The 26,658-nt window shown below is 36.9% G+C and overlaps 1 protein-coding gene across 1 annotated transcript; it reads right to left on the bottom strand.

Moving 5' to 3' along the window:
• Window positions 1-499: 499 nt before the first annotated feature.
• zanl (zonadhesin, like) lies at window positions 500-26,132 on the bottom strand. The gene is made up of 69 exons (XM_046851883.1): window positions 26,048-26,132; window positions 25,524-25,546; window positions 24,821-24,967; window positions 23,940-24,205; window positions 23,407-23,491; window positions 23,148-23,300; window positions 22,380-22,550; window positions 22,149-22,246; window positions 21,938-22,016; window positions 21,570-21,815; window positions 21,296-21,489; window positions 21,068-21,209; window positions 20,618-20,862; window positions 20,378-20,526; window positions 20,125-20,253; window positions 19,866-20,004; window positions 19,614-19,755; window positions 19,270-19,466; window positions 19,040-19,178; window positions 18,795-18,911; window positions 18,413-18,537; window positions 18,054-18,199; window positions 17,591-17,734; window positions 17,372-17,479; window positions 16,900-17,069; window positions 16,427-16,629; window positions 16,116-16,257; window positions 15,803-15,973; window positions 15,529-15,722; window positions 15,301-15,442; window positions 14,835-15,079; window positions 14,595-14,743; window positions 14,336-14,464; window positions 14,078-14,216; window positions 13,826-13,967; window positions 13,482-13,678; window positions 13,252-13,390; window positions 13,009-13,125; window positions 12,731-12,855; window positions 11,796-11,941; window positions 11,502-11,645; window positions 11,297-11,404; window positions 10,982-11,151; window positions 10,502-10,704; window positions 10,175-10,316; window positions 9,829-10,085; window positions 9,535-9,712; window positions 9,267-9,375; window positions 8,903-8,997; window positions 8,537-8,713; window positions 8,102-8,304; window positions 7,751-7,895; window positions 7,205-7,446; window positions 6,855-7,019; window positions 6,395-6,522; window positions 5,602-5,873; window positions 5,197-5,405; window positions 4,925-5,069; window positions 4,499-4,746; window positions 4,172-4,301; window positions 3,864-4,065; window positions 3,429-3,590; window positions 3,092-3,222; window positions 2,394-2,596; window positions 2,147-2,282; window positions 1,889-2,014; window positions 1,675-1,768; window positions 1,436-1,494; window positions 500-1,346 (listed from the first exon to the last, which is right to left on the bottom strand). Exons 1-69 carry the CDS (start codon window positions 26,119-26,121, stop codon window positions 1,273-1,275), a joined length of 10,665 nt encoding a protein of 3,554 aa, XP_046707839.1. The 5' UTR covers window positions 26,122-26,132; the 3' UTR covers window positions 500-1,272.
• Window positions 26,133-26,658: the final 526 nt, after the last annotated feature.

Raw genomic sequence — 26,658 nt, 5'->3', positions numbered from 1 at the left:
ACAAAGATATTATGCAATCTTTGGACAGAAATTACAGTGCTGTAGTTTTATTATTAGCAACATTAACACATATAACAGCTTTTTTCTCTAATACATGACTGTTATACAGGTAATGGAATGTGTAATGTCCCGTCCCCCCCGTCCCCCCCCTTTTCATCGTGCTTTGTCTTTACATAAGCACTCATAATTTCTGACCCAAATACACACACAAAAAAAAAACCATGTTGAGGTCCACAGGTGAGTTGGTTAATTGCTTAATGTTTCTCCTGGTGGGTGTCTCATAATCTGACATTTTGATGTATTTATTTTCTTTATATGCTTTACCCGAACCATTTTCTTGAACTGTATTTGTTGTTTTTTTGTGTTCATTTCACATTATAATAATTTCATTCTGATCAAATTTGACCCTTTTATTAATATATTTTTGTGCATTAACATTCAGTGCTTATCTGGAATCCAAGTGATGTCCTGTTCACAATTCACTTTTTTTTTTTTTTTCTTTTGCATTTCATAAAATTTTTAAGCTAAAAAGCTCTCTTGCTTTTTCCTTCAGTCCAAAATCTGCAAATATGATCAATCTGACTAGCCTATTTCGTTGTATGAGGCATGAAAATGTGAAATGCCATGGCTTCAGTAGGAAGAATGTCTCATTATTGGATTGTTCAACAAATGAATAGGTTTTTGGTTCAGCTATTTCAAACTGTTAGTCAGCAGACTTGAAGTTGGTACTACTCCATAAACATGCTAAAAACATGAGACTACATGTTTTATTTTTATTATTTTTGTATTAAACTTTTTTTTTTTTTTTTCCATCTAAGCACTTTATTGCAATTGTTTTATTTTTCTTGGAATGTCAAGTGATTTGCTGATGTCTAAAGGTTTACCCATATTATCCAAAGTGTTTAAATCACAAAATGTGTTGAAAGTTTGTGACGAAGTATGATTACCTGCTGGGTAATGCACTTGAAAGACCCAAATAAATGGATGTGGGCATTTGTTGTGATATTTCATAAAAAAAAAAAAAATAATAATAATAATACAACATACTGTTTAGAATTTTTTTATTTATTTAATCAAAAGATTATTGCACCTTGTACCAACAATTTCACTAAGGTTTACAAATAAGTAATGAAAAATTATTCAAAAATTCACAATCGGCAAAAGAATCCCAGTGCAGTTCAATAGTTCTTGTTCACGTGCCAATTCCTGTAATATTCACATTTTAATAAATACAAAATAAAATCATATTGAAAATTAGAACATATGGCTGATTCAGAAGTTAGAAGATTTTAACACTGTGCTGTCCACACTTCTCCTGGTTTCAGCCAAGTTTGTGTAGGGAAGATCTGTTGGCAAATATTAGTTCTGTTAATCAAATCGTATAGTTTTATCACTGTTAGCAAAAACAGCTTTTAATGGAAGACACCACACATACCTTTATTTCCCAATGGTAGACTGTTACTGCTACTGGTATCATAACTGTATTTTCTGTATCTGAGAAGAGAATTCATAGGAATATGCTTTATAAAATTAACCAAATGGAAACGTGTGAAATTGTTTAACTTGATAGCTATTATTTGAGTTCAAATCCTAATGCTATAGTATAGATTGTTATTTCATAAATGTCATATTTTGGACAATATTTTACTGTGAATTTTGGTTTTCTTGAAATACCTCTTTGATCTCTTGCAGACACAAATAATTATTGTAATGATGATGATGAGCGCAAGTGGTACCAAGACTCCAATAAGGATGATGGTTGTCTGATCTGTTAGAACAATAGGCACAATATACCATTGATTCTTTAAAGAACATTGTATACAAGTGGGGTAAATTTATGCTACATTTTTTCAGATGTATTTTTGATCATTTTGATATTTGTAGTTACCTAGGCCTACTTTATCCTCACAGTTGTTTCCATTAAAACCTTTTGGACATACGCAGGTATAGCTGAAGTCTGCCCCCTCAACACACGTACCACCATTCAAGCATGGTGCGCTTGAGCATTGGTCCTCTGAGAAACAGAGTGAACTTTAGATAGCGCTTATATTTGCTTGACAAAGTATACTGCCAAACTATAGAGAGAAGCGATGAGACAAATACTGGAAGGTGCATATTGTGAAGAATTTTAAGTGGATGCACTCACGGTTGTAGCAGTCACGTAAGGTGTTGAAGATGGCGCAGACTTGGTTGTCTTTGCAGCCTTTGGGTTTACAAACAGCACCAGTGGGTGTACACTCACAGCTTTGAGCACAGTCCTCAGTCACAAATGTCTCCATCAGCTGTGTGTGTGAAGAGAAAACCGTAGGTGACACATTGTTTTAAGCTTACAATACATGTATTACTTAAGTCAGAAATAACTGTCCATCAAATTCGCACAACTGAGGACTCACGGTGTAGTAACGGCCTAAAAATGTGCAGCCACACTCATTGTAAGGAACACACATGTCGCCACTCATGGTAAATCCAGGATTGCATTGACATCCCTCTAAGCACGAGTTCTGCTCACACTCTGAGGGTGCTGCTAAGTCAGCGCATGATGCTGGACATGCTGTCATGCAGGTTGTGTAGCTACTGTTGGCACCACATGACAGGGCTGCAACACACACAATTCACAGTGAGAAAACTTTTAAGCTGTTGGTTTTCATATTATATATATATATATATATATATATATATATATATATATATATATATATATATATATATATATTTTGTGTATTTGTCATTAATATATTTATATGGTGGGTGTGTGGCAGCAAAAAAAAAAGACGAATTATTAGAGTACATTAGTCATTTTATAGAAAATGCATTCTTTACTCTTTATTATAAATATAAATATAAAATATAAATAATAAATGTTAGAAAAAATAAAGTGAGGAATTTTATATATGCCCATGCTTTACTTTATGTTCTGCAAATAATTAATAATGGTCAAATACTTTGCAGACTGAAACATCTGGAAACAGGAGTATATAATATATACTACATATAGTATTAACCAAAAAAATGTCACTTACTGAAAAATCTAAGAAACTACACGCCCAAAAACATTTGATAGACAAGTGGTGTGTAAGTGTGTGTCACATACCACACTCCAGTTGTGTTCTCCATGAACCTAATACAATTCCCTGTTCCTGACAAGCCAGAGCATAAGCAGCATAGTTTTGACAGCGCAGTGGAGAATTGCTTTGCTCTGCACACAAGTCGAACACACAGTCCCTACAAAACACACACATGCAGTGTCCTGGTCAGAGTAATGTACATTTTTATATATCAGGAATATTATACAATAAGAATATGATCTGCACCCAATACACTCATTACAGTAAAGTCTATCAGTCATCTAGAGTACAAGACACACATTAAAAAAACATCTGTGCTCTCTGGGTAGAAGTCATTCCAATCAATCAAGCCACTTTACTTACTCATAGAACTGATCAGGCAAAATTGTGGCGTGGCAGGATGCAAAGGGTCCTGACGAGTCACTTAGTGCACCACACTGTTTCTTCCCTGCAACTTCCTCCAGCTGAGCTTCAGTGCATCCAACTGTCTCATAGCCTGAGTCTAATTCTTCTTCCACCTCTCTCCTAAGATGCACACAGATAAACAAGGAGAGAGAAATTTAAAATCAAGGTTTTTGTAGCGAGGCATGGGATACAAAGATAGAGTTTGTAGGATAATTTAAACTATAAAACCAAAACAAAAGCCTTTTATATGCTTGTATTTAGTGTAGTACACCATACATTGTAATGTGTAGCTTTGTCTTATTACAATTGCTATTAGATTATAAAATAAAAGTGAAATGAGAGCTGATGAGGTGATGGTTTAAACAAGGCCTAGTTTGAAAGTGCTTTACTTACTTGTGCAAATGGGCAAGCAGTGGCAGGTTTGAGGTATGAAACGCCTCTCCTTGCTTGTCACTCACTCTCCAGCTATCACCAAACTCATTAAGGTTGCGGGTAAGGCTTCCATCAGGCTTCACATACTCATTATTGGAGCGACCGTCATAGTTTCCACAAAGGCCACGTACATGAGTTTTGTAGGTGCTTGGCAAAATTACCTCTGTTGAGGGGGAAAGGTGTTACTGTTGGGGTGTGTGTGTTTGTTCTGTGTTGTTTATGCTGAGTGTGGCTGTGACTAAGGTGCGAATAATGTGCTTTATTCTCACCTCCTTGCATGTTGCCATCAAAGCGCACAGTAAGGCCAAAATCAGTTGTGAGCTGAAGGTAACGGGAGTTCAAGGAGATCTTGATGCCTTGGTTAGGACTCAATGGCGGGAAAACACGCTCACCATTAACCTGTCGGATGAATCCCCATGGCACAGACATGATCAAATTAAGTAAATTAAATTTTTTTTGTTTTAAAAATCAATGTGACAATTTTTAAATCCCTCACAATTAGATGCTACATTTTGAACAAATTTTCAATATTATTAGTAGTGCCTGAGTTTGCGTATATAATTTCACTGCATGCTTGTAATCATGAGTTTTCTTACCAGCAGCCTCTTCTTTTGGAGCATGCGAACGCTGACATCATACACTTCTACATATACCTCATGCAGGTAGGAGATGCGGTTGTTGCCACCTCTGCGGGCATTCTTACCCCTCACAGTGAGTGGTGTGAGGAAGCGGGGTAGGTCATGATCCTTGGTTAATATATATGTATATGGGCCCTGGTAATGGTGGTTGAATTTGTCAAAGGTGCGGTAGTGGGGATCTCCAGAAATGGTGCACTTGTCAAAATCTAGGAATGTAAAAATTATTTTAAACATGTTTATCTAATGTAAACTAACAAACAAATAATCAAATAAAGCAAACAGGCACACAAATTTGTCACATACTTACAAACCTATCAAACATTCATATTTTTTACAAGTTTAGAAAAAAAAAGAAAAGGAGGATAATTGGTTCCTAGGACTCACACTCAGGTCTGCAGTAGCGCTCGCCATCGTTGTCCAGAGCACAAATGGAGGTGGAGCCGCACTGAAAGCTCTTGCAGCTCAGTACTCCTCCATGACTGCATGTACACTTTCGGACACAATGTTCTGTCACCCAAGAATCCCCAACCTGTAAAACACAACATGATTACTGACCACTTTTTTTCTGTATAACATTGTGGTTTACAAATGTTTCTTAATAATACCTGATGTTGGGTTTGCTGATGTATAGGTAAAAAAAAAAATAGGCAACTCACATCATGATATTCTCCTTTGCTGTCCACACATCCACAGTTGGAAAATGGTACACACTTGCCGTCACTCAGCACAAAGCCTGCATTACACTGGCAGCCCTCCACACAGCCATTTGGTGGCAGGGGACAGAAAATAGGGAAAAGGTCTGCACAGGTGGAAGGGCATGGTGGTGTGCAGTCTGAGTAGTGGCTGTTTGGGGGGCATGGAAGAGCTGTATGGAAATTCAAAACAGAGCAGCTGCTGTTTTATATCTGAGCCACTCTGAGGCATTGATCTCTCATTACACTACTTCTTAAACTTTCTTACCTGATTCTATACAGCATTAACAACATGACATTGCATTAAGTACCAAGACTACGTTTTAAGACCATGTTCTCTTGTGGGTAAGTAAATGAAGTATCACTCACGACAGAAGGTAGTGTTTCTCCAGCTGATGGTGACACCAGCAGTCTGGCAGGCCTGGGCATAGGCCTCCACGTTGTTGCACAGTGTGGACTCCATGCCATCATACTCGCACATGTCATAGATGCAGTTCCCCAGGAAGGGTTCAGGAGGAATGAGTAAGTGGCAGGGCTTAAACTGGTTTGACATGATAATGCTTGCACATTGAGCCTGGATAACATTCAGTTCCTCTTTTGTGCAGTTCGGATGAACATCCGGACGTGTGTCTGGCTGACATCTACAGAGACAGAGATTGACAAAGAGACAAAATAAAAATAAATAAAATAAATATGATAGAGTAAAAAAAAAAATTATGTTCAATTTAATATGGCAAATGTACTTTAATTAAGTTTTACTCAAGTGTGTACTCAAAAACTTGTCATGCAATCATTTAAAAAAATATTTTTCATTGTTAACTAAGACTTCAAATATATTGTACTCAGATTTAAAAAATTTGCCATATTCAATATGTTGAAATAAGCAGATGCTACTTTTCCTCCTACTTTGGTTTCAATTCATCTGCCAGAGATAATTTATCCCTCTCTAGCCTCCTGCAGATTTGACTTTTGAATTGACTCTCTTATTTCTGACATTCCTCCTGCTGCAGATGATTTAACTACCAAGAGTTTAATTTATAAAACTGAATGAAATGTCTAAAAATGTTTTGAGTAAATTTCAAATATCATCTCTTTTAATACCTAATTCTTTTGTTATCAGACATTAAATTGCATCTACTGGATTTCCATTTCAGAAACTTACCCAGGATCCTTGTCTCCCTCTGCCTTCCAGCTGTTACCCAACTCTATGACATCTTTGGCTGGCTGGCCATTTGGCATTAAGTTGTCATCATTGGAATCACCATTGTAATTTCCACACATACCACATACCTATGAACATAGTAAACAAAAAAAAAAAACAAATATAAGCCAGAAAACAAAAGAGCAACAATTTCATACTACAAGTAACAACTGATTCATGATTTTGTTTTTTTGGTTTGTTATGTTTTATGGTCTGTGATGGAATGCTACCTATAATACCCTTCATGTATATGCTTTTGGGAATTGTATTATTCCATGCTACTTGGTGCAATTTATCTCCACTGTACTCAGTTTGTGAGTATATCAAGATCTAGAATCTTACACTAGTTGAAGGGATGAACTACAGCCTTATTCAAGAAATAACGACAAAGCCAGTGAATATCATTAGCTTGTTTTCTCACCTTGTTGAAATAATCTCCAGGTACAGTGATCTCTACATGGTGAACACCATCAAACTGGACAATGAGGCCAAAGTCAGTTGACAGCACGCTGTTGACACCACTAGTGAACACCCTGGCCTTGGCTATAGCAATGTCCATCGGAGGACGAATCCTTTGCCCATCCAGCTATATAGGACAAAACCCGAAAACTATATGATCAAATTATTTTTTTTTTTGTATCTACAAAGGTATATTGTATTCTTGGTAATAATGAATTATAAACCACAAATGCTTATAAGGCCACTCTTTCGTGACATTTTATGACATATCAAGTTTTGGTTATGTACACCCTCCATTTTTCTAACCCTTACCAGTACTCTCTTGCTCTTGCTCAGTGTGACATTAGCTCCTGGAAGGAATATAGTGACAGAACGAACGTAGGAGGCTTCAGGCTGGCCACGCTCTTCATTTTTGGCCACAATGGTAAATGGAGTCACCATGGAGCTGTTGCACACTTCCACCAAAGTGTAAGTACATGTGCCCATGTAGGAATGCATGATACCATCAAAGGTGTAGTAATGAGGATCACCAGCTATGTGGCAAATACCCACTCCTATACACACAGAGATTTAGAGAGTTAAATAAATTCTCTACAGTGGACTTTTGCTAGCTTTTCATAAGACTTTGTAATAAGTGTACATAGTGAACATAGTAATTATAGACTGAATGAGTAATACAATTATGCAGGGTTAAATTAGCTGTTAGCTCATACATCTTGAACAGTGAGTAGTTATTTACAAAATGTAAACGTAAAAAAATATTGTTTTGGATGTAGAAAATAAGTAAACCTTGTACTTGGACGTGACTTGTGTGAATACCCACTCTGTATACTATAAATAGGTTGGAGAAGTGCATACCTGTATTCACACAGCCCAGCTGGCCTTCTTGAACTTTACACTCCTGTGCAGGGCTACACTTCCAGGCTTCACATGTGACATTGTTCAAAGGATAACACATGCACCGTTCAGAGCAGTCATCCTTAGTAAACCAGCTTTCGCCCACCTGAATAATAACACACAATCATAAGGTTGACATCTTTTGTGAAAAACATGATTGTACATAGAACTATATTATTAGAATTGTACAATAAACAAAAAAGAAATAGAGCATCAGCAACATATGGCCATTATGGGCATCAAAGATGTGCTTAGGGGTCATTTAAAACTCTTTCTGTAACACTTTTTCTAATTACAGTAATTTTTACATACAGGTCTGTAGTAGCTGTTTTTATCAGTACATCCACACTGACTGAAGGCCACACATTTGTCTCCACTCAATATAAGTCCTTTGTCACAAACACATCCTTCTACACATGGCTGTGTGCATGTGCTGGCTGATCCAGGATCCTGACAGCTTGCAGGGCATGCAGTAGCACAGTGCTCATAGTGACTGCCAACAGGACATTTTAGAGCTGAAGGACATTGAGAAACAAGCAAACTGGTTAAAAGACAGAAAAAAGCCATCAAATAGCTTAATTTGCTAAAAAAAACAATTTCAGTTTTGAATATGCAACATAGGAGAAGGTAACAGCTATTGATACACAGAAACAAAATAAAAAAAACATGCATGCATTATCTCAATAATAAATAAGAAACAAAATTTGCTAATTAAGGCACACCTCGTGCTCATGGACAAATACTTACGACAGAAAGTGTTGTTCCTCCAGTTAATTGGCACCCCAGCTTGGGCACATAGGTCCGCATAGCTTTCAATAGCCTGGCAGAGGGCCACAGCAGATCCACCTGTGCCACACTGGTCAAACACACAGTTCTCGAAATATGGGTTAGGCGGCACAACATTATGGCATGCTTTGAAGATTCCTGAAAGCCCAGAAGAGGAATGGAGCTTAGACACCATATGGCACACAGTCTGCCAATCAAATTAAGCTCTGTGAAGATCTGCCTGAGAAGTGGTGTGTGTGTGTGTGTGTGTGTGTGTGTGTGTGTGTGTGTGTGTGTGTGTGTGTGTGTGTGTGTGTGCGTGTGTGTGTGTGTGTGTGTTGCGCGTACCATCAGGATCAGTGATCATTCCACAACTAGTTGGTTTCTTAGCTTCACTCTCAATATCTTTATTACATTCAATATCTCCACCTCCATGACTACAACTGGAAGTCAAAATAAAAAGAAGCAATGCATTTTAAATACCTAAACAAAATAAGAAAATTCTATAACCATCAGGTACATGCACAGACAACTAAACAGAGTATTTGTCTTACAGTGCTTTGCCCTTAGGCATTACTTCATGAGTCCCACATTCCAAGATTTTCATCTATAATTATTAAGCATGTACCAACGTGTACTTTAACTGTTTGACCACTACACATCCTGTGTTTGCATTTACTAGATTACAGTAGTTAAGAGTGGTATCACTCACTCTGGTCTATCATCAGGCACCTGCCAGCTCTCTCCAAGCTCATTTGTGTTGCTTGTAGGTTTGCCATCTGACATTATGTTGTCATCTGTTGGGTTGTCATTGTAATTTCCTTTGGGATTGATGTAAATAAAGAGAACATTAACAACAGCACAACATTTGTAACATATACTATATATATTACAAAAAATATAGCTGATTAATGACTAAAATATCAAAATAAATATATATGAATGTTAATAGTTTTGTTAAACCATGGCATTAATCTTACCACACATTCCACAAAACAGGCCTTTGTAAGCGGCAGGAATACTGACATCTGCATGGTGATTGCCATCAAAGCGCACACGCAGACCAAATTTTGTCTCCAGCACTACAAACTTTCCACTGAGGAAGATCTTTACAGCATTGGGCAGAGTGATGGGCACAATCACCTGAACTCCATTTACCTGAAATAAGAAAGGTATTGATATTGTACTACTGGATACACAAACACATATTTAGTACAAACATTTCGCCTACACATGACTGCAATTGAATATAAAGTCTGTGAAGTGCCTCTCACCTGAACTTTACGTCCTTTGCCTAGAATGATCTTACTTCCATACACATTGATGATGACCGATTTGACATAGGACACTTTCTTGTTATTGCCCCTATGTTCATTCTGCGTGTCAACAGTGAAGTATGGCAACCATGATGTCTCATTGCAGGGCTTTGTGAGTGTATAAGAGCATGAGCCCATGAAGTGATGGACCTTCTGGTCAAAAGAAGTATAGTGGGGGTCCCCAGACACAGAGCAAATTCCGGAAATGATAGGCTCTTCAAAAAAAAAAAGACAGAATGAACATTGTTGCTCTAATCTGATCTAAAGTGATAAACAACAATAAGGTATATTGGATTTGTTTTACCTTTAGGTTTACATATGTACTCTCCATCTAGTAGTTGGCAGGTCTCTGTAGGAAGACAACTGCTTTTACTGCAATGTATAATTTTTCCACTTAGACATACACATTGATGTTCACAGCTTTCCAGGAACCAGCTCTCATTCACCTAGTCAATCCAGAAACACACATATTAGTTAGTTAATAAATGAGTTAGTCAACAATATCAAATAATCTGCTTGAATTATAGTATTATATATAGTACATTCAGAAATGGTTGATATGTGGTTTTCATGCCTGTCACATGTGTGTGTGTGTGTGTGTGTGTGTGTGTGTGTGTGTGTGAAAGCTCACAGGGTGGTAGGAGCCATCAGAGTCGACACAGCCACAGTCTTTGAGAGGCACACACTTGTTGTTGCTCAGGACAAAGCCAGGGTCACACTTGCAGCCTTCAACACACTTCTGTCCACAGCCAGGTGGACCACTCACACCCACACATGTCTCTGGACACGAACTCACACACATAGAGTAGTGGCTGTTAGGGGGACAAACCAGAGCTGTGAAGAAAAGAAAGAGAGAAACATTTTTAATACAACATAATATCAGCATTTGTGGCATTATTCGTACAGAGTTTACAATTTCTGCTCACAAAAACTCCAAAATGGAAAGAGACATAAACTAATTTAAGTAATGATATTATTACTTAATTTGATAAAAAAGACAACAAAAAATAAGCCTGATTACAATGTAAAACACCGTTTTGATATAAGAGAAATTTTTGAATTTCAGTGAGTTTAGTCACAAATTTTGTTCTGAATGTGTCACAAAACTCACGACAGAAGTCTGGCTCCCTCCATTGGTGCACTGGAGCTCCTGCACTGAGACAGGCATCAGTATAAGCCTGGAGCTGATTACACAGAGTCTGCAGCAGTCCGTCATAGTGGCACATATCGAACACACAGTTTTTAAAGAATCGCAGAGGGTCGACCACCTTTATACAATCCCTATGTGTGTAAAAAGGATAAAGAGGATGAGAAACAAAGGAGCCCAAAAAAATGAAAACAGTAGTAAAAATAGTATAAAACACAAGTTTACTGTGTGTTTGCATTATTTCTATTACTGTCTAGTCTATAAATCAAATCTGCATACCTGAATGGTCCACTGGTGTCAATAATTTTCCCACATTTATCTGGTTTAGCCACTTCAGCCTCAACACTTGGGTCACAAGGTGGATCAGGCGCGACATCAGGCTTGCACCTAAAAAGAAATTGCAAAGAAATTGCTATTCAGGCAAGCTATTAAAAATTAGCCAATAACTACTGAGAATAAATAAAAAACAACAAAATGGACTAACGTTTCATCTTCATCTTTGTCAGTTTGCCAGCTGTTGCCAAACTGATCTGAGCTTCCAGCCAGGGAACCATCTGGCTTTGTAAAATCATTGATGGGTTTTCCGTTGTAGTCTCCACACAAACCACACATCTGACCAAAGTAAGTACTAAGAAAGAGAGAGAGATAAAGTGAGAAAGAGAGAGAAATTGAAAAAGAGAGAGAGACAGATTATAAGGGTTATTGATTTTTTTTTTTTTTTCCTTGTTTTCTAAAAATAAATTGTAAAAGTAAAATTAGTCGATTTCAGCAGTGGTACCTGGGCACAGTGATCTTAGCGTAGTGGTTGCCATCCCAGCGTACCTCCAGACCAAAAGGAGTGCTGAGGATTACATACTGTCCAGCTGATGTTAAAGAGATTAGAGGAGAAGGAGAGTAGGGTAGAGCCACCTCACGACCATTCACCTAAAGTGATGGAGAAGCAAAAAAGAATTAGATTTAGAAGCAGCCTTTACCAAAACAAGACTAATTTAAAAAAAAATCTTTAATACAATTTAGAAATCAAGTCTGGGCATATATACTACATAGACAAAGGTAATGGGACAACTAACTTTTCCAGCCAAGTGTTTTATCCAAATCTGTTACCACAAAGACTAAGAAACTTAATTGTATACAACATATATGGATGCAGTAGCATAAAATCCTAAACTAGGAGACTCAAACCTGTTTGAGCAGAACGATCGCCCTGTGCACAAAGCTAGCTACATAAAGATATAGTTTTCATGTGCTGGAGTGGATATTAAGAGGCTCTTAAGTGGCCCCCTCTGAACTCAACACTATTGAACACCTTTAGGATTATCTGAAATGTTGTCTGCCTTGTCACCCTACATCAGTAACCGACTTAATAATAGATTTCTTGCTGAATGAACAAAATCTTCTCAGCCATTCTCCAAAATCTAGGGTAACATCTTCCCAAAGAGTGAAAGGTATAATAAAAAATGGGATTAAATGTGGACTGTTCAAAAAAGCACACATAAATTTTGTACATATAGAGTATTTTAAAGGATAGCAGATGTAAAATGTCAATATCAAAGAAAGGATAATACGAATAGAATAACTGAACAGAAAAAAGACATTTTTTTAATTTATGCTGTATATTCCAAACACATTCAAGAAAATATCAAGGGAATAATTTTATACACCTCAAATAAAACAAATATATAAATCTCCTTATATTCAATAGTTTGTACTTACCAGGGTGGTTCTGCTCTTCATCAGCGTTACAGTGATGCCATCTACAGTCACATACAACTTTCTAAGGTATGATATGCCAGGGATTATTCTTTTTTCATTCTTTCCTTCCACAGAGAACCAGGGGCCTGTAAATACATATAATTTGAAATAAAAATGGCGTGCCATAATTGATTTATTGATTTTGGAAGTTTTTGTTACCATATACATTTCAAATACAACTGTAGAAATGTATTTATACAGTTCTACAATGCAGTCTTCCTAGAAAGTTCTCAACTCACCAGTGTTGTTTCTGCAGGTGCGGGCCAGCGTGTAGGTGCAGGTTCCCATGAAGGTAAAGAAATTACCATCAAAGGTGTTGTAATGGGGATCACCAGATATAATACAGTCCTGAGAGTCTATTTGGGAATAGAGCATGTGAATATTTATCTTTAATTGCTCTTATATTAAAGAACTGCATGGTTCCAAATCATTTACTGAAAATAAATGCATTCTAAAAAGTTTTACTTTTCACAAGTACTCACCCACTGGGTAGCATCCTATTTCTCCTCCCTGCACACCACACTGCTGCATGGAAGGACATTCTGCAGCATTGCAGGTAACAAATGGAGGATCACATTTGCACAGCAACTCACAGTCCTTAGTGTAGAACTTGTCTCCGCTCTAAAATACGGGGACAAAAGAGAGAGATAGTTTAGAGAACTGTAGCATGAACTCGTTGTTTGACTTTGCAAAGAAATACTGACTTCCTTACCTGGTAATATTGTCCATTATACTTGCAGCCACAAGTGTCTGCCTTCACACATTTATCACCACTGAGTAAATATCCAGGGTTACACACACACCCTTCAGAACAGGGTCCAGTGCACTGGCTAGGTGGAGGAGGGTTACAGGAGGGCTGGCAAGGAGACACGCAGGGGTTGTAGTGGCTGTTTGGTGGGCATGTAAGAGCTAAAAGGAAAACACAAAATGTTGCTCTGCAATAACAAATTGCTTTTAAAATAATAGCATGATATATGCATATATGAACATGCATATATTTATATATTCTATAAGAAGTATTTTGATATTTGAATTCAAGATTTTTATGAGACTCACGGCAGAAGGTACTGTTTCTCCAGGGTCCGATGGTGACACCACGGTCCTGACACTCATTTACGTAGGCTTCAATCGCTTCACACAGTGCAGAGTGAGGACCACCCAAAGCACACAGGTCAAATACACAGTTTTGGAAGAAACTCTACACAAAAGCAATTAAGAACACAATTAAAACATAAAGCACAGGGTTACTGTTATGTGAATAAAATCGTCCTCTGCTCAGCTGTAAATGTTCTGGTCGAATCAACTTACATTAGGATTGACTTTTGGGTGACAGACAGCAAATGGGCCTTTGCTGTCCAATATGATTCCGCAGTAAGCAGGACTCTCATAAAGATCCTTTTCTGTGTCTGTGCAGCCAGGATTTGGGTCGACTGGGGTTTTGTTGCAGCTGAAATGGAAATGAAAATAAGTGTAATTTCTCTGTCATTGTACATAATGACTATAGAATGAGTGAGTTTGGAATACCAAGTCCCGCTCTACTTATACTTTTCAAAACCAATGTCTCACTCAGGGTCTGTGTTCCAGCTGTTGCCAAACTCAGTTGGACTGCTGACCAGTTGACCAGTGGGAGTACGGAAATCATCCATAACGTTGCCATTATAGTCTCCACACAGGCCACAAAGCTTATCCTGATAGCTGCACAAGCACACAAACAAACATTATATGAGAATGACAGCAATTTATTCATTTTAGAAAAAATGAATTGAGTTTTTTTTTTTTTTTACATAAGCCTTATTTAACCACATCACTGTAACACAACACTCACTCTTTAATAACTTTGATGTCCATATAGTGGTTTCCATCATAGCGAACTGTCACACCAAAGTTCATGGACACTGTGTAGAGTGTTCCCTGTTTGAAGATGTCCACTCCAGGAACAGGGCTCAGTGGTATGTTCACTTTGGTTCCATTCACCTGAGAACAGTTAATGAAGAGTTTGTAATTACTTTATTTGAATTAATTTCTAACAAAATATTTAATTTTTTTATTCATTGCATTTTCTCACCTGCACAATGCCGTCTTTCAGGATGGACACCTTCACTCCCAGAACATGGACATGGACAGCACTCACATAACTGATTGTGGGAATGTTGTAGCGATTCTCATTGTCAACATAAACAGCAAAGTGTGGAACATCTGTGCTGTTACATGGCTCTGACATTAAGTAAGTGCAGTTGCCCATGAAGTTATAGTTCTTCTTATCAAAGGTGGTGTAATGTGGGTCACCTGAGGCGATACATGTTGAAGTGTCTGTACACGAAAAGGAAAATCAGTGTTAAAATCCAAAATAATTGAGAAAGTTTTCCATTAAGGTTTGGTAAATAAAATTATAACATAATAAAGCTGATATATTTGATAATGTTTAATTCTTAAAAAAACGATGAGATCAAAACATTTTTAATGATTTATTTTAATAACCATGTACATTTCTATCCTCCAGTAACCACCTTTCAAACAGATTTATACAGCACCTTTAGGATAACAGCCATAGACTCCTCCCACTTGCCGACATTCTTCTGAAGGGTCACAGCTGTTGTCCACACAGTTCAGGGTATAATTGCCTGCACAGCGACACAGCTTGGAGCAGCCATTCCCAAAGACAATCTCTCCTGGCTGATAGAAAATTACTTACAGAATGAATAGTGCTGCATTAGGGCTGGGTGTAGATTAGACCATAAACAACTGGAAATTGTATTTACCTCGTAGTAGTTGTTATTTTCATCCAGACATCCACACGTCTCAATAGGAACACAACGTTTTCCCCTGAACACAAAACCTGGTTTACAGAAACATCCACTGATACAGGAGCCTGTGCAGTTGGTGGAGGGGTCTTTACAGCTGGGAATGCAAGCTGGACCACATTCAATGTACTCAGCATCAGGAGGACACTTCACTATTAGAGGACAAGAGAAAAGCTTAGAACAGGTTTGTATTGTATGTTATACTGTAGAGAGACTCTACAATTATTTTCACCTGGTGTTGTTGTTGGCAGTGTTGGAGTAGTGGGTTTTGGAGTTGTGGGCTGAGGTGTGGAGGGCTTTGGTGTTGATGGTTGAGCTGTAGTGGGTTTTGGAGTTGTGGGCTGAGGTGTGGATGGTTTAGGCGTAGATGGCTGGGGTGTTGGTGGTTTTGTTGTGTGTCCATCTAAACGTCAAAATGGTTAGTAGGAAAAAATCAGATAGGTTACATTGTCTTATATGAGATCCTGCCATGTTTGAAAAAAAAAAAACCTAAACTTTTAAAAACCTTATTAACTGAAAAAGTGCATGCGCAGTAGTTTTTGTACCATTTGGTTTACAGATGTACTCTCCATCCAGAAGTTGGCAGGTCTCTGTAGGCAAACAGCTGGTGCTGTAGCACGCAATAGTTTTTCCACTTAGACACACACATTGATGTTCACAGCCTTCCAGGTACCAGGTCTCATTCACCTTGACAGTGTACAAAGACACTTCTTTTTAATTGAAAATGATATTATTATGTAATGCAATTATATGTCGATAAGCAGTTCAGCTCAGTACATGAATGCAGAATGTTTACAAGCATGTGTGTGTGTGTGTGTGTGTGTGTGTGTGTGTGTGTGTGTGTGTGAAAGCTCACAGGGTGGTAGGAGCCGTCATGGTCGACACAGCCACAGTCTTTGAGAGGCACACACTTGTTGTTGCTCAGGACAAAGCCAGGGTCACACTTGCAGCCTTCAACACACTTCTGTCCACAGCCAGGTGGACCACTCACACCCACACATGTCTCTGGACACGAACTCACACACATAGAGTAGTGGCTGTTAGGGGGACAAACCAGAGCTGTGAAGAAAACCGAGAGGAAAAATATTAGAAGAGAAAGAAAAACCTTGAAAACTAGAACATATTTGTTGTCCTCATCTTTAGTATAATTTGTGTTCCACACTGGGCACATATGCTTACATCATTAGTTCTAACAAATCCAATGAAAATAATGACAAAATATTTTCAATAGAATAACAGAAACCTTTATTTCGGTGATTTGGGCAACAAGCCACTGAATGTGGGTGTGTTTAACTGTCCTTTTGAACACTAAGTTAGAATGAGACTCACGACAGAAGTCTGGCTCCCTCCATTGGTGCACCGGCGCTCCTGCACTGAGACAGGCATCAGTATAAGCCTGGAGCTGATCACACAGAGTCTGCAGCAGTCCGTTATAGCGACACATATCAAACACACAGCTCTGGAAGAACGGCAGAGGATCGACCACCTTTATACAATCCCTATGTGTGTAAGGTGGATAAAAAGGATGAGAGAGACAGAAGAATGAAAGAAACCATTAATATCCCAAACACACCATCTAATAAATTCTGACAATCATATATTAAAAAACATTTACTAAATACATCTCTATGTGCTCTGACTGCTAATGCAATGTAACTATAATACTGTTTTAGTTCTCATTCCTGCCACTGCTACTGAAGTGTTAAGTTTATTGGACTAATAGCAGATCATGTATATTTTTACACAGTGCACATGACTGGCTATAATTGTTTCGAAGTCTACTGGTGTTATGTTCATGCACCTGAATGGCCCTGCAGTGTCAATGATTTTTCCACATTTGTCTGGTTTCGACACTTCAACCTCAAGACTTGGTTCACATGGTGGGTCAGGTGTGACATCAGGCTTGCACCTAAAAACAAATCCCAGATTTACTTTACATATTAAAGATCAGGTTTCCCAGTGAGTATCAAATGTTCAGCACGTTAAATCAAAAACAGAAATGAAAACAGAATAGACTAACTTTTCATCTTCATCTTTGTCAGTTTGCCAGCTGTTGCCAAACTGGTCTGAGCTTCCAGCCAGGGAACCGTCTGGCTTCTTAAAATCGTTGTTGGGATTTCCGTTGTAGTCTCCACACAAGCCACACATCTCATCATAGTAAGTACTGAGAGAGAGAGAGAGAGAGAGAGAGAGAGAGAGAGAGAGAGAGAGAGAGAGAGAGAGAATGAATACCAATAACCAAGAGAAGTTTTTGTTTGATCATTTGATTTGGTCTCCACCTCTTAGCAAATCCAAAACTTAGATTTTAAAAAATTATATTCTGATATTAAAGTCATAATAAAAAAAATGTTTTGGGTAAAAAAAATTTTAACAAATAAATAAATAAATAACAATTTCAAATAATTAACTTAAAATATTTTAACTATTAAATTAAGCTCTGCATGTATTCAAGCCACAAATGAAGCCCATCTATAAATCAGTACCTGGGCACAGTGATCTTAGCGTAGTGGTTGCCATCCCAGCGTACCTCCAGACCAAAAGGAGTGCTGAGGATTACATACTGTCCAGCTGATGTTAAAGAGATTAGAGGAGAAGGAGAGTGGGGTAGAGCCACCTTAAGACCATTCACCTGAAGTGGTGAGAAAGATTTGGAGAGAAACAAAAAGACAAAGGTGGATATAGAGGATAAATTGCCTTTATATAATTACAGAGGTAAAGCACTGAGAAAGCAAACTATATTGTAAAGAAACAAACGAAGAGCATTAAATATTTCCAGCTAAAAACAATTTGTTATCTTGGTAGAACTAAAAAGGGACCAGCAAAGAATATGTTTTAGGCTGACCAGGGTGGTTCTGCTCTTCATCATCGTTACAGTGATGCCGCTGACAGTCACATACAACTTCTTGAGATAAGACACACCAGCGATTCCTCTCTCTTCATTTTTTCCCTCCACAGAGAACCAGGGGCCTTAAAAACACAAACATTATACTATCCACTGAACTTGACAAATATACTTTATCCAAAATGCAAAAATGACAAATACATTTCATGATCTTATGAATTTGTGGATCAAATGCACAATCTTAACTAAATTTACTGAGAAAATATACAAATGCTTTTAAACTTTAACAGTAAAACATAATAAAAACATAAATGAACAAATGTGAGCATCAGTGTAATAATCACTACAGTCGACTATTCAGATAGCTCCTATTGAAACTCACCAGTGTTGTTTCTGCAGGTACGGGCCAGCGTGTAGGTGCAGGTTCCCATGAAGGTGTAAAATTTACCATCAAAGGTGTTGTAATGAGGGTCTCCAGAAATAATACAGTCCTGTGAGTCTAGTTGGGAATAGAGCATGTGGATATATTCATTTATCTTTCTTCTTTTACAAATGATCTTCAGTGATCTAGACAGTGTACTAAAACTAACTATATTCTAAACAATTATATTGTAAAAAAATACTCACCCACTGGGTAGCATCCTATTTCTCCTCCCTGCACACCACACTGCTGCATGGAAGGACATTCTGCAGCATTGCAGGTAACAAATGGAGGATCACATTTGCACAGCAACTCACAGTCCTTAGTGTAGAACTTGTCTCCGCTCTAAAATACGGGGACAAAAGAGAGAGATAGTTTAGAGAACTGTAGCATGAACTAGTTGTTTGACTTTACAAGGAAATACTGACTTCCTTACCTGGTAATATTGTCCATTATACTTGCAGCCACAAGTGTCTGCCTTCACACATTTATCACCACTGAGTAAATATCCAGGGTTACACACACACCCTTCAGAACAGGGTCCAGTGCACTGGCTAGGTGGAGGAGGGTTACAGGAGGGCTGGCAAGGAGACACGCAGGGGTTGTAGTGGCTGTTTGGTGGGCATGTAAGAGCTAAAAGGAAAACACAAAATGTTGCTCTGCAATAACAAATTGCTTTTAAAATAATAGCATGATATATGCATATATGAACATGCATATATTTATATATTCTATAAGAAGTATTTTGATATTTGAATTCAAGATTTTTATGAGACTCACGGCAGAAGGTACTGTTTCTCCAGGGTCCGATGGTGACACCACGGTCCTGACACTCATTTACGTAGGCTTCAATCGCTTCACACAGTGCAGAGTGAGGACCACCCAAAGCACACAGGTCAAATACACAGTTTTGGAAGAAACTCTACACAAAAGCAATTAAGAACACAATTAAAACATAAAGCACAGGGTTACTGTTATGTGAATAAAATCGTCCTCTGCTCAGCTGTAAATGTTCTGGTCGAATCAACTTACATTAGGATTGACTTTTGGGTGACAGACAGCAAATGGGCCTTTGCTGTCCAATATGATTCCGCAGTAAGCAGGACTCTCATAAAGATCCTTTTCTGTGTCTGTGCAGCCAGGATTTGGGTCGACTGGGGTTTTGTTGCAGCTGAAATGGAAATGAAAATAAGTGTAATTTCTCTGTCATTGTACATAATGACTATAGAATAGAGGGAGTTTGGAATACCAAGTCCCGCTCTACTTATACTTTTCAAAACCAATGTCTCACTCAGGGTCTGTGTTCCAGCTGTTGCCAAACTCAGTTGGACTGCTGACCAGTTGACCAGTGGGAGTACGGAAATCATCCATAACGTTGCCATTATAGTCTCCACACAGGCCACAAAGCTTATCCTGATAGCTGCACAAGCACACAAACAAACATTATATGAGAATGACAGCAATTTATTCATTTTAGAAAAAATGAATTGAGTTTTTTTTTACATGAGCCTTATTTAACCACATCACTGTAACACAACACTCACTCTTTAATAACTTTGATGTCCATATAGTGGTTTCCATCATAGCGAACTGTCACACCAAAGTTCATGGACACTGTGTAGAGTGTTCCCTGTTTGAAGATGTCCACTCCAGGAACAGGGCTCAGTGGTATGTTCACTTTGGTTCCATTCACCTGAGAACAGTTAATGAAGAGTTTGTAATTACTTTATTTGAATTAATTTCTAACAAAATATTTAATTTTTTTATTCATTGCATTTTCTCACCTGCACAATGCCGTCTTTCAGGATGGACACCTTCACTCCCAGAACATGGACATGGACAGCACTCACATAACTGATTGTGGGAATGTTGTAGCGATTCTCATTGTCAACATAAACAGCGAAGTGTGGAACATCTGTGCTGTTACATGGCTCTGACATTAAGTAAGTGCAGTTGCCCATGAAGTTATAGTTCTTCTTATCAAAGGTGGTGTAATGTGGGTCACCTGAGGCGATACACGTTGAAGTGTCTGCACATGAAAAGGAAAATCAGTGTTAAAATCCAAAATAATTGAGAAAGTTTTCCATTAAGGTTTGGTAAAAAAATATTATTCCATAATAAATTGATATATTTACTAAAAACGATGAGATCAAAACATTTTTCATGACTTAATTTAATAACCATGTACATTTCTATCCTCCAGTAACCACCGTCCAAACAGATTTATACAGCACCTTTAGGATAACAGCCATAGACTCCTCCCACTTGCCGACATTCTTCTGAAGGGTCACAGCTGTTGTCCACACAGTTCAGGGTATAATTGCCTGCACAGCGACACAGCTTGGAGCAGCCATTCCCAAAGACAATCTCTCCTGGCTGATAGAAAATTACTTACAGAATGAATAGTGCTGCATTAGGGCTGGGTGTAGATTAGACCATAAACAACTGGAAATTGTATTTACCTCGTAGTAGTTGTTATTTTCATCCAGACATCCACACGTCTCAATAGGAACACAACGTTTTCCCCTGAACACAAAACCTGGTTTACAGAAACATCCACTGATACAGGAGCCTGTGCAGTTGGTGGAGGGGTCTTTACAGCTGGGAATGCAAGCTGGACCACATTCAATGTACTCAGCATCAGGAGGACACTTCACTATTAGAGGACAAAAGAAAAGCTTAGAACATGTTTGTATTGTATGTTATACTGTAGCGAGCAACTACAATTATTTTCACCTGGTGTTGTTGTTGGCAGTGTTGGAGTAGTGGGTTTTGGAGTTGTGGGCTGAGGTGTGGAGGGCTTTGGTGTTGATGGTTGAGCTGTAGTGGGTTTTGGAGTTGTGGGCTGAGGTGTGGAGGGCTTTGGTGTTGATGGTTGAGCTGTAGTGGGTTTTGGAGTTGTTGGTTTAGGTGTGGATGGCTGAGGTGTTGAAGGTTTTGGAGTTGAAACAGTTGTTGTAGGCGTTGTGGTTGTTATGTCAGCTAAAATAAACAGAGTGCAAATCAAATTTCAATGCAATTTAATATTGTAGAACAAAAAATGTTGAATTACTAACATTCTAAGATGCATGTTCATCTTAGGATGCTTAAGTTAGAAATCTTACCATCACAAGTTGTTATACACACACTGTCTATCGCAATATCTGTCTCTTCTGTACTTCCATACACACCATCAATTACAAACTAAAACACAGATATTATAATATAATCACTTTCATTCAGTTGGTTGCCTTAAACTGCAGAATTTGCCAAAAACAATTTCATTTAAGACATAGTAGTATTGATTAAGTAAAATCTATTACGCACAGTCCATACCTGTATATTGCTTGAAGTAGCGTATTTGACCTCTGCTGGCTTCCATCCTTGTCCTTGGTTTCCTTTAAGACTGAAAACAGGATTTCCTAGTGTTCCTCCTAAGGATTTTCACATAAACATCATTTGTGATTGTTATAAAAAGATCTTATTGATTATTAAGTGCTTAATATTCACTAAGCGAAACACTAAAACATTCGCTTTCTTGTAAGTGTAATCTTAGCAGGTGCTTACCGATGATGACAACATGGACATTAAGCTCCATGTCTGCAGCAGTGCCATACATATAATAATGGAAATTCAGTTGCAAGCAGTTTGAAGAAGTTGATGATATAGATGGACTCCACAGTTGAGCTGAGGCCCCTGGGACACTTTCAGATGAATCCATCAAGAGGTACAATCCTACTGTAATAATAGATTTGTAAGGTTACATCCAGTAGATTTGTTTCCAGTACTGATAGATTGTAATGAAATAAACATATAAAAACAAATTGTAAAGCATTTGTACAGGCTATAATTTATTATATAATTTTATATATGTGTATATATATATATATATATATATATATATATATATATATATATATATATATATATATATATATATAAAATTTTATTGATTTTTAGTCATTATAAAACATGTAGCCAAAAATAATTTATTAGCTGACATTGGTCAGTTTTTTAAAATTTGCTCTATGATTAGAAATAGCATTAACAACATTAACATTAGCAAGTATATCAAAAATATTTTAGTAGAACAACTAAAAACATATCAATCCTTACATACTCATTTAGCCAATCTGATCAAATATAGTACTTAAAATAACCTATTTACACAACTTTAATTGAGTTAACATACACATATAGCTAAAGAAAATCACTATATGTTTTTTTTAACAGTGCTTTAAAAGGCACTTTTAATATTTTCTTACATTTAAACAAAATAGAAAACAGAAACAAAAAGACAATGAAAGTCTGTAATGAAATTCAGAGATTTCTTACAGCCTGGTTTGGAGAAATCATCCTCAGGACCGGTACCAGGTGTTTCAGTGGGTCCATTCCAAAAAGTCCAACCAAACATTGTGGGGACTGAGACTTGGTTTGTCCATCCACAGAGCTCATCCATTTTATCAAAGTCACACTCAGTTATACAATCTGTGTAAACATGTGAAAATGTTCATGTCTCAAAAGATTTGCTCATTTTTTAGTTTGATTGTTTCTTTATATGTCAGTTCAATGAAGAAGTAATGAGTGAAAATACCAGGACAAGCTCCTTCTGTGATGTTAATGTTGTCCAAAGCTGTATCACAGGATGAAGTAAAGCCACGCATTGCTTCAAATATAATCTGAAAGATAGAATAAATTACAGGCAACTGCACAGGTATATTTTATTTTATGGTTTTCCTTTCACTTAAATGTATTGAAAGTGTACCACTACTACTATGTATAGTAAGAGCCCTAACAGTCACAGTCAACATAGAGTTGGTATGTGCATGTACAAACCAAATCAACACTGGCACACTAAAACACCAAACCTCATTTAATTGCAAAAAATAAAAAAAAAACAACAATACGAAAAACGAAAGTTTTCTATTATATGGTTATGGAGCAGGCTTAAAACTAAATAAGTATGAAATAAGTTTGAAGTGTAATGCTTTCTATATTCTCTCCTTAACTTTTTGCCCTTTTAGAACAGAGAACTATCCATATCCAAGCCAATGGCATATTTGTTTCCCAATACATAATATTATTAAGTCACTATATAATTAACTCACATTAATATAATTAACTCACCTCAACAGACTGTCCTGTTGGTTGGGACACAGTTACAGCTGCACCGAGCCATGATGGACTCTGGATACCAGTTTTCTGCCAGAGCATTTCCTCAGCACCAGGTCGTTTAGCCAGCACGGTCAAAGTGTTGCTGTCATCTGCACCATACATGTAGTACCGAAACTGCACGCAAATCTGAGCTGGTGTGGAGCTGATCACAGGACTTAGTAGGCGTGTTTTCTGTCCATTACTGACATTATCTGCTTCTTGGTATATGTAGAAACCCTCTGGAGATAGTAACAGAAGTACATTAACACATTATTTATTGACTATATATATATATATATATATATATATATATATATATATATATATATATATATATATATATATATATATATATATATATATATATATATATATATATATATATATATATATATATATATTAATAATTTCTTCATTAGATGTTCATACTGTGAAGGTGCACTTTCTGGATATATGATTACTGACTACTGCCAGCTTTACCCTCTGTACCTTGAGAACACATTATTTGGATTATAGACTATTATTTACATACAGTATCAAAGCCTCCGACATGGTAGAGGCATGAGTAGTGTGTCAGCTATATTAAAACTGTATCAAGCACATACATTTAGTGTTACTGGATTTTTGTGTTAATTATTATTAAGCAATTAATTAGCTGTCAGTTTGTGAACACTTGTGCTCTTTTTCCAATACATCTGGTGAACTATTTTAAACACATCAATAACTCTGCAGTGCTTAAACACAGACTTATGCTGACCATTGTGAAATGCTTACTCATTAAAGATACCACTCTTTTAAGCTTGTTGTCTTTAACACTAATAATATCCTTTAAAAAAATTGAGCCATGAACTTACTGCCATCAGGATAGTCCCCACTGGGTCCAGTGCCAGATGTAGGTGTGGGACCATTATGGCGAATCCAGTCACTGTCATCATTAACATCTTGCCGAAAATCACAGAAGGGCTGTTTGTTGTTATTGAAGTCACAAGCCACTATAACAACTGTAATGAACAGGAAAATATTTAGGTTATATGGCCCATCTCTATGTATTTTCCATTAAAAATCAAAGATAGAAAATAATTGCAAGAAATGAACACTCATTAAATCATTCATCAGCACAGACAAATAAATGTATGCAATGCTGCCTTCAAGACTGTTTATTAACAAAATGGCAGACACCTAACAGTATGGAATATTGTTAAAATAACTCTGGAACAAGGTCAGTACAGTATTAATGTGTTTTAAAGTACACCAATTACAGCAACAATTTATTGTATATATAGAGTGTACTATACTCCACCCTTTTATGCCCTTTAGGACTTCTGTGCATGTAGGGTGTCATATGATAAACATGTAACATGGCTGCATAAGAACTTTGGAACCATTCTTTTTGAAAGAATAAAGCTAATCTTGCTCAAAGAATTTTGTTATGGCAGGAGATAAGCAACTTAGACGATAATGCAAACAAATTAAAAGCATATTGGAATGTCAGTAGCAACTGCAATGTCAACTGCTTTTCGTTGCCATATTGGCAAAAATGAATGAAGCAAAACCTACCAGCATGTTCACTAAAATCATTTCTATAAAAAAAAAAAAGAAAGAACAAACATTATGGAAAATTGTTTATAAATAATGAGTCACTCATAATTACTTAAACTAATCAGAAATTGTAACTGAAAACTAATTAAATGACTTATGTAACTATCAAATTATGTTAAATCATCCTTTTTAAGATTAAAGATTAGGGTAATGTCAAGCAAATGTCAATGTCATTACAGTCATCATCATAATATCAACATATTATTATTTCAATAACATTTACACTTAGATGCATTTTTATACAATTAAAAAAAAGGAAAACCATTACATCAGTAAATAGAATATCAAAGGAATATGTCAAATATATATATATTTTTTTGAAGTCATTTTGGGCTTATATTATAAGCATAGATTTCATGACTATATTTTGTAAGCTGAAACATCAAGATTATTACATTAATATCAAACAAATAAAATCATAGTAATATAAAACAATTATAATATCTAAACAATCTCTGAGTGATTCATTAATTTAATCTCACCTATTCACAGTATTTCCAAATGTAAAGATGCCACTTATATATGTTAAAAATAATATTAATTTTATATCGTCCATAGCTAACTGGTGCAGTTAGCTTTACAGAGACAGATGCAATGGAGCTAAGAGGCTTTATAAAGGGTAGGATGTCATTCACAAAGGGAGGGGGGGTAACAGTCTGATAGTATCATGTCATGTTCTTTCATATTCTTACATAGCTTATTACCCAATCAATTAGGTAAATCAGTAACTGTTGTGTTAGTGTGTGTTAGAGGCAGGGAGTGCCATTGTTTTGTTGGAAGCTATATCGGGTGGCAGCTACAGTGAGGTGTGTTCAACAACACAGCAGAATTATCAAGTACATACTTGATACATACAGTTTAAGATATTCTAAATGCTTTAAAATTGTTTTGCATTGTTTTTTCCAAGTAGCACTCCAGAACCATTCACAACCACAAATGCATTAGAATGATACGTTTTAGGTTTCTGATGCTTAAATCCCACACAGATTCTTAAAGGTAATAGTTTTACTGTTACAACCCTATTGTGTGTTCTTACAATAAATACACATATTCATAATTCACTACTACTTGTTTTAATCATTTCAAAATAAGT

This window comes from Silurus meridionalis, chromosome 6 (genome assembly GCF_014805685.1).
Source record: "Silurus meridionalis isolate SWU-2019-XX chromosome 6, ASM1480568v1, whole genome shotgun sequence".
Classification (NCBI taxonomy): Eukaryota; Metazoa; Chordata; class Actinopteri; order Siluriformes; family Siluridae; genus Silurus; species Silurus meridionalis.
The sequence above is the reverse complement of the archived record's forward strand: the minus strand, read 5'-3'. Positions and strand labels throughout refer to the sequence as shown.

Excerpts from the sequence above, each read along its gene's own strand:
- zanl (XM_046851883.1), bottom strand. The coding sequence starts at position 26,121 with ATGGACGATATAAAATTAATATTATTTTTAACATATATAAGTGGCATC. Across the intron at positions 15,443-15,528 it reads AAAATAACAACTACTACGAG|CCAGGAGAGATTGTCTTTGG; the intron begins GTAAATACAATT and ends ATTTTCTATCAG. Across the intron at positions 3,223-3,428 it reads TTGCCTGATCAGTTCTATGA|GGACTGTGTGTTCGACTTGT; the intron begins GTAAGTAAAGTG and ends TGTGTTTTGTAG.